This window comes from Henckelia pumila, chromosome 4 (genome assembly GCF_033568475.1).
Source record: "Henckelia pumila isolate YLH828 chromosome 4, ASM3356847v2, whole genome shotgun sequence".
NCBI classification, from domain to species: domain Eukaryota; kingdom Viridiplantae; phylum Streptophyta; class Magnoliopsida; order Lamiales; family Gesneriaceae; genus Henckelia; species Henckelia pumila.
Window position 1 is genome coordinate 24,708,356 of NC_133123.1, and position 6,995 is coordinate 24,715,350.

The 6,995-nt window shown below is 28.0% G+C and overlaps 1 protein-coding gene across 1 annotated transcript; it reads right to left on the bottom strand.

The window, feature by feature from the left end:
* Positions 1–3,092: 3,092 nt before the first annotated feature.
* Positions 3,093–6,718, bottom strand: LOC140867505 (transcription factor bHLH93-like). Its single transcript, XM_073272583.1, has 4 exons — positions 6,577–6,718; positions 5,849–5,974; positions 4,439–4,612; positions 3,093–3,281 (listed from the first exon to the last, which is right to left on the bottom strand). Exons 1-4 carry the CDS (start codon positions 6,655–6,657, stop codon positions 3,192–3,194), a joined length of 471 nt encoding a protein of 156 aa, XP_073128684.1. The 5' UTR covers positions 6,658–6,718; the 3' UTR covers positions 3,093–3,191.
* Between the last annotated feature and the right edge of the window lie 277 nt (positions 6,719–6,995).

A 6,995-nucleotide genomic window follows, 5' to 3' on the forward strand; every position in this document is an offset into this window, starting at 1 on the left:
CTGCTTGCCTTAATATACGGGTCAAACAAGAATGCGTACTTTTACATAATATTTTCCCACAAAAATATTATTTTAAGAAATTTATACAAGATTAATTGAGTGTATATATGTATTCATGTATGTTGCTAGTCTGATTTTTGCACTTGGTTTGATCCATCAAATATTCAAAGATTGGTTTTGCTCATTTTTTTAATTGTTTTTGTTTTAGGTTCTAGAGTTTATGCCAGTGTCCATGCGCTATATCCAACAGTTCTTTTTATTTGCATTTCAGATGTTCACATGAACATGTGAAATACAACAAAAAAAATAAGGACCGTTGGATCCCCACATGGGCAGTGCCCATGTGGTAGCATAGACTCTCCCGTGTTTACGCGTAACATTGAATATGATAAATTAGTTGATCAAAATAATTATTTAACTATTAATTGAAGCTGGTTTTTGATAATGGTTAAAAGATTAGAGTAATGATATATATCATTATTAATATACATTTTGTACAATAAATTTTGAGATGAAAATCGAGTGATGATATATACTTCAATTTATTAGTTAGATCACGATAATTTCTTTTGTCAATTTATTGATCACTCTTCCAAGATTGAGAAATTTTAAGTGATAAAATTTGTATATATGTTTTTTTTGGGAAAATAATTTTTTTGGTTCAGTAACTTTATCCTTTTTGGGTTTTGGTCCATTAATTTTTTCGATGTGGATTTTGGTACATTAACTTTTTATTTTTCGTGTTTTTTGGTCCAAATGCATACGTGTCAGCTTTTGATTGATCCATGTCATCATTTTGGACCAATCAAAAATTGACACGTATGTCGTTGGACCAAAAAACACTGAAATTGTAAAGTTAGAATACCAAAACCCATATCAGAAAAGATAATGAACCAAAACCAAAACATGAATAACTTAATGGACCAAAAAACTTATTTTCCTTTTTTTTTTTTGAAAATTTATATATATGTTAGATAAAAGATTGATTTTTACATATTTTATGAGATGCTTAAAAAGGACTAAATTATATATAAATAAATAAATATATATATATATGAGATGCTAAAAAAATTTGTTTCACCCGGATATATAGTTATATGACTAAAATTGAATTTTTTTTGGATAATATATTAGGCAAACATGTATATATATGATTCATGGTGAATGAGTGGAATTTTGAAATGAGAAAACTGCATGAATTTTGGTAATATATATTATATGAGATGCTAAAAAAATTTGTTTCACCCGGATATATAGTTATATGACTAAAATTGAATTTTTTTTGGATAATATATTAGGCAAACATGTATATATATGATTCATGGTGAATGAGTGGAATTTTGAAATGAGAAAACTGCATGAATTTTGGTAATGTATATTTGCATTTTTGCGATTTTGATATTTTATGTTGTCAAATTTCAGTTTTAGTTTGCCATATATATATTTTTTTTGTTTTGGACGACATTTTAGTGTTTTTCCAAAATGGCACTAGTGAGACGCTCATGTGTCACTCACGTCTGTAGTGTCACATCAACATCCCAATAAAAAAGAAGTAAAATGCAAAAAATTAAAGATACAAAATTAAGATTGAAATTTGATAACATGTATAGAAGGAGACATATATACAAGACAAAGAAATGCAAAATTTTCTCTTAAAATTTAAAGATGCAGTGTTTAAAAATTGTTTAATTTTTAAATTGAAATGGCATTTATATATGAAGTATGAACCATATATAAATGCCATCACCATGTTATTTCTTCTTCTTCACCCACCCCCTCCACAACACTACTTTTTTCCACTGCATGTATATATCACTTGAAATTTGAGAGCTTCCGAGTGCATTAATATTTTATTAGATGATGTATCTAAACAATCGATCGAATCCAAAGAAATAAAAATTCAAACAGTACTCTTGATTGCACATGCATTTCATATTTGTTGGCAGAAAAAAAAATGATTCTGAAATTTTAGCTTAAAACTCAAAATTTAATTCCTACAAAAAATTCATATTAATTACCTGGGTTTAGTTAATATGAATCATGAAATAATTAAATAAATGCTTATACTAATCATATATGGGATGTACTAATAGCATTGATATATACCATTTTGTTAGGTCAGTGAAATTATAACATAACAATATTTTCTTTGATTATTATAAAAGTATTTATATACTAAGTTTAGACGCCAAATTTAAACGGGCCCTAGTCCCGGAACCATAACCAGGTCAACGGGCAAGTTGCGTATTTTCCTGGTTCCACAGGCCCGAACCATTACCGGCTCGCATGCAATTTCGAACTCAACCGGTCTAACTCCCAAGGAGCCAAAGGGCCGGCCTCATAAACCTTGCTTGGTTGGTCTATAGAACTATAATTAAAGTTCGAGCTCGGCTTAAAAAAAATCAAAAAGATAATTGGATATCAAGGGATCGATCGATCCCTACATGCTAGGAGTTTTTCTTTGATGGTTTCTTAATTTGTTGATATATTTAGTCGAAGATATCGATATCGTTTTCTTTTCAGAAGCTTGGCTAGTTGTAGATTTTGATCTGTTTCAAAGATTGGATCATGCAGATGCCATCTATATATAATTGTCATTAGTCTCACATGGTCATGTCTTCCAGCAAACAAAATTATTGTCCATATTAGCCTACTAATTACCCATTTAACATTACTTTAATAACCTAAACATGATTTTTCAACAAGGCATGCATCACTAATTAATTAATTCTATACAACCTGTACCTATCTCTACTCACTAAAGCTTAAACAAAAAATTGGATCGGAATAATTACGTACGTTATTAATGACCTTGATGATACGAACTAGGATCGGGATTACCTTAATGACGTTTTGTCATTATATATATTTTTATATTTTGTATATATATATATATATGACTAATTGATTGTTTCAAGTTGATGGAAAAAAATTCTTCTTGAAGTGAAAAATTTGATTGTGCTAAAACACTTAATTTCTTCTTGTGATAATATCAAAAAAATAATTAAAGATTTAGATTCATTTGGGATTTTGGGATTCCCATCAAAATTTGTGATCTTCGATCACATATAATATATATAGATGCCTAATAATCAAAATTAAAGCAACATATATGAAGATATATATTATAAATTCCTACACAAAAAACATAATTATAGCATGCCATAATATATATTATTGGCTTTCTGATCTTATTCATTATTTTCAATCCAATTCTTGATAGCGTTCGAGATTCTTCGTTTCACCCTCTGAGCGTTAATTCTTTCTTCATCTTCTTCATTCTGTCAAGAATTTATAAATCCAGTAAAAGAATTAGTTTTATGCCTTGTTTATTGATGCTAAAATTAAGCTTAATTAAGAGGCGACTTAAAATATAAAACGCTATAAAATTTATAATTTGGATTGAAATTTCAAGCATATACATAAATTTAAGTATTTTTTCTAGTTTGAGATAGAGAGGTTATTCTTTCCTCTTCTTTTCTTTCTTTCTTTCTTTTTTTCTTTTTATTATTTTATTTTATTTTTAATATAACGTGAGAACTTGTTACTTACCCTCGTTCTGATCTATATCTAGAATAACAATATACCTACAAAAATAGAATAAGGATTTTGCTCCTTTAAGAATCTCCATGTCCACCAAAAACACTCAGCACAAGACAACAAAGAAAATGTTGATTTCAGAAGCATTGCATTGCATTGGTGTATGAAGCATATTAGTCGATCGATTAGCAATCTTGGTTAATTTTTGTGGCCTTCTTTGAATTTGTTTTTGTGCGTGCATGCGTGCGTGTAAATTAACCTTTTTGTTCACGATAAATTCACAGTATTACCCTCATCTCAATTATATAGGTCACGTTCTTTTTTTGTTTATCCCAAATATGTATGTTTGCACTAAATTTAGCAATTTTTTTTATTGATATACTTTTTTTGATTATGTCTTAAAAAACGTGTAATCATAATTTGCTTTTCTAGTGAATTTTTTTAATTTGTGTTGAAAAAAACAATCCTATATAATCAAGACGAAGATGGTAATAGACAACACTAAAAAACTAAGGACGTCATATAAATGTTAATGCATCATCCTAAACTCGGGACAATTGTATGAAAATGTGAGTTCGATATATATATATATATATATCAGAATTTTCGTAAACTACAAGTAAATTTTCTAAATCCTCCAAGTTAAGTCTTACAGTACTAAATATCATTAATTTCGTTGCATAAGACACTCTTCATAATTCTAAAATCTATAATATACAAGGTTTTTTAATTCCATTCATTTTATTCATGAACTACGTAAACAACGTGTGCATAGCGACTCGTACCTAAATATATAAAACAATATTAATATATATAATATAAATTTAAAGAAAAATTAAACTTTTCTTTTCTCTAGGTATAGTTTAAAAAAAAAAGGTCGAGGTTTAAAATTTCTTACTTCTCCACCAATGGCTTGTAAATGGAAGTTATCAGCACAAGAAACCCTAGCTTCCACAACAGTGAGGCCTAGCTCTTCAAATGTTTCCAATATGTAAACCAGAAGCCCCGGGCAGCTTTTCAATGCCTGAACATTTACTAAAAAGCACTTCTCTAGCTCTTCTACGGTTACTTGCTGCACAGAATTCAACAAATATTGGAAATTAATTCATGTTCAAAGTGCAGCATTGATCGTCAAATTTCAGTCATAGTTTATTATCTTTTTTTTTTCAAGGTAATTTCAGTTTTTTTTTAATTTTATAATTTTGATGTGGAACTGACATACAGTTTCACTTATATGATCTCAATGATTAATGATAAAAATTGAAAGATATATACAGTTGAAATTTAATTTGATAATATAAAATGACAAAAAAAAAACATATATTCTAAGCGGAAATCGTAATTTTCCCTCAAAATGACTATAAAAAATTGGATGAAATAATCTATTCAAACGTTTACTTAGTCCCATGCATAATTTAAAAACATTAATGAATGTCCCCTTTGTCTGGGAATCATTGGTTTATTTGTTGTGGTCAAACTTTTAATTTGACTAACTTATTAATGTATTAAATATATATTTTGATAAATTCAAGACAAACTTTCAAAATCTTAATATTTATTGTTTTGTTGCTTGTTGTTATATATTGAATCTTTTCTACATAGAGAATAATTATTTTAATTAATAGTACTTACTAGTTACTACTTACACTTCCGTAAGCTTGAAAATTTTTAAATCTAATTAATTACAAGGGCATCAAATTGATTGCGGTTGGATTCAAATCCTATATATGGTTATTTTTTGAGCTCTTCGGATGGATTTCAAATCACTCCGCTCCATTAAGCTAGAGACATTTCAAATCCTTCACTCAATTAAATTATACCCCTGAAATCCACACGTAACCTAATTGATTTATTTAAATTATAAGTTTCATTTTGGTTGAAATAACTTTAAGCTCAAAGTATGTATATCCGGTTAAGCAATTCCGTTTTCCTTTCAGATGAAATTATTAATTTCCACATTGATGTAGCAAATTAAATAGATAACATCACTCGAATTAAATAATATTTCATGAAAAAAATATTATATAGTGTGACATTATTACGATCACACAATCAGTTTAACCCATTTTTTCATGTTTAATATTAATTATTCGAGTTAATGATCTATTTAAGAAATGATTCGATGATACGAAATATATATTTTAGTTTTGATAATATCGAAATCGTAAAGTAACAATTTAAGTTAATTAAAAAAATAACAAGAACTATAAGAATGTGAAATTAAATAGAGGCCAGGATAAAAATAGAGTAATGAAATAATAAATTATAATTAAATAGTAATGGAAACTAGAAGGTTTAGAAGTATTACTGGCCATGGATCGATGCGAGTGCTTGAACTTTGTGCAGTTTCTATGTCTTGGTTGAGTCTGTCCACTTTATGCTTCAACTCTTTGATATAATTTGATGCATCCAATACTATTGAGGCTTCGTTCATCTGTCAAAAAAATAATAAAATTTAAAGTCATCAAATTTAGTTTTATAACAAATTTATACGATAAAATGCAAAGATTTACGTGAAAAACCCGAAATGATTAGAAAACCACATACAAGAGGAAAAAGAGAGCTTATACACAAACACAAACCTTAAATTTTCTTATATAAATATGTACTCAAAATTGATCCTATCTTTATATATATGTGTGTATGTATGTATGGTGGCTCTCTACAAAATACTTTATATTTTTCAACTTTAAATTAAATGTTCTATCACCGATTAAAATCGTAATTATGTCGACTCATGTGATGAAAATAATTAATGATCATGGATGTTATATACGTTAACAAAAAATGCCAATTTGCTAATCTTTCATCGACTGAGAGGTAAAAATATATCAAGATTTTTCAGAAACAAATTGAAGGTAAAAATATTTAATCAGATCCGAAAAATTGGAACCATGCATCTTTTTCTCATTAATTTAATAACTCATGATGAGAATGAATTTTGAATGTAAAAAAGCTAGCTAGCTATAAAATTTTATATAATAAAATGATATAGCATAGTATATGATGAATGAATGAAAAAAGGAAATAAATTACTGCATGAGAATGAGTAATAGCACGAAGACGCTGCAGCTTATCATGAAGAAGTGCTTCTCTCTTTCGCTCCCTGGAAACCATTATTGATATTTGATTGTGAAGAGCTTAATAATTAACAGCCACACCAGCCAGCTGCCTTTAAATCAACTTCCTTTTTTTGTTTGCTTCCCAAAATATCAAATCATCACTATATATGAATTGAGAAGCTGGCCGTGAGCTGAAACTACTATTTTACCCTTCCAAAATTCTATATATTATATTTTTATTTTTTAATTAGTCATATATATATAATATGATCATTTTGTGATCGATTATATCATGACTGCGTGGATGCATGATATCAAATGGAAAACTGCATTTTTTGGTCATATATATTTGTCTCGTTACGCTTTTGGTCTTATATGTTTTTAAATTTCAGT

Coding starts and splice junctions, on each gene's coding strand:
- LOC140867505 (XM_073272583.1), bottom strand. CDS start 6,657: ATGGTTTCCAGGGAGCGAAAGAGAGAAGCACTTCTTCATGATAAGCTG. Junction 4,613..5,848: donor CTCGCATCGATCCATGGCCA/GTAATACTTCTA, acceptor AATTCTGTGCAG/CAAGTAACCGTAGAAGAGCT. Junction 3,282..4,438: donor TACAAGCCATTGGTGGAGAA/GTAAGAAATTTT, acceptor AATTCTTGACAG/AATGAAGAAGATGAAGAAAG.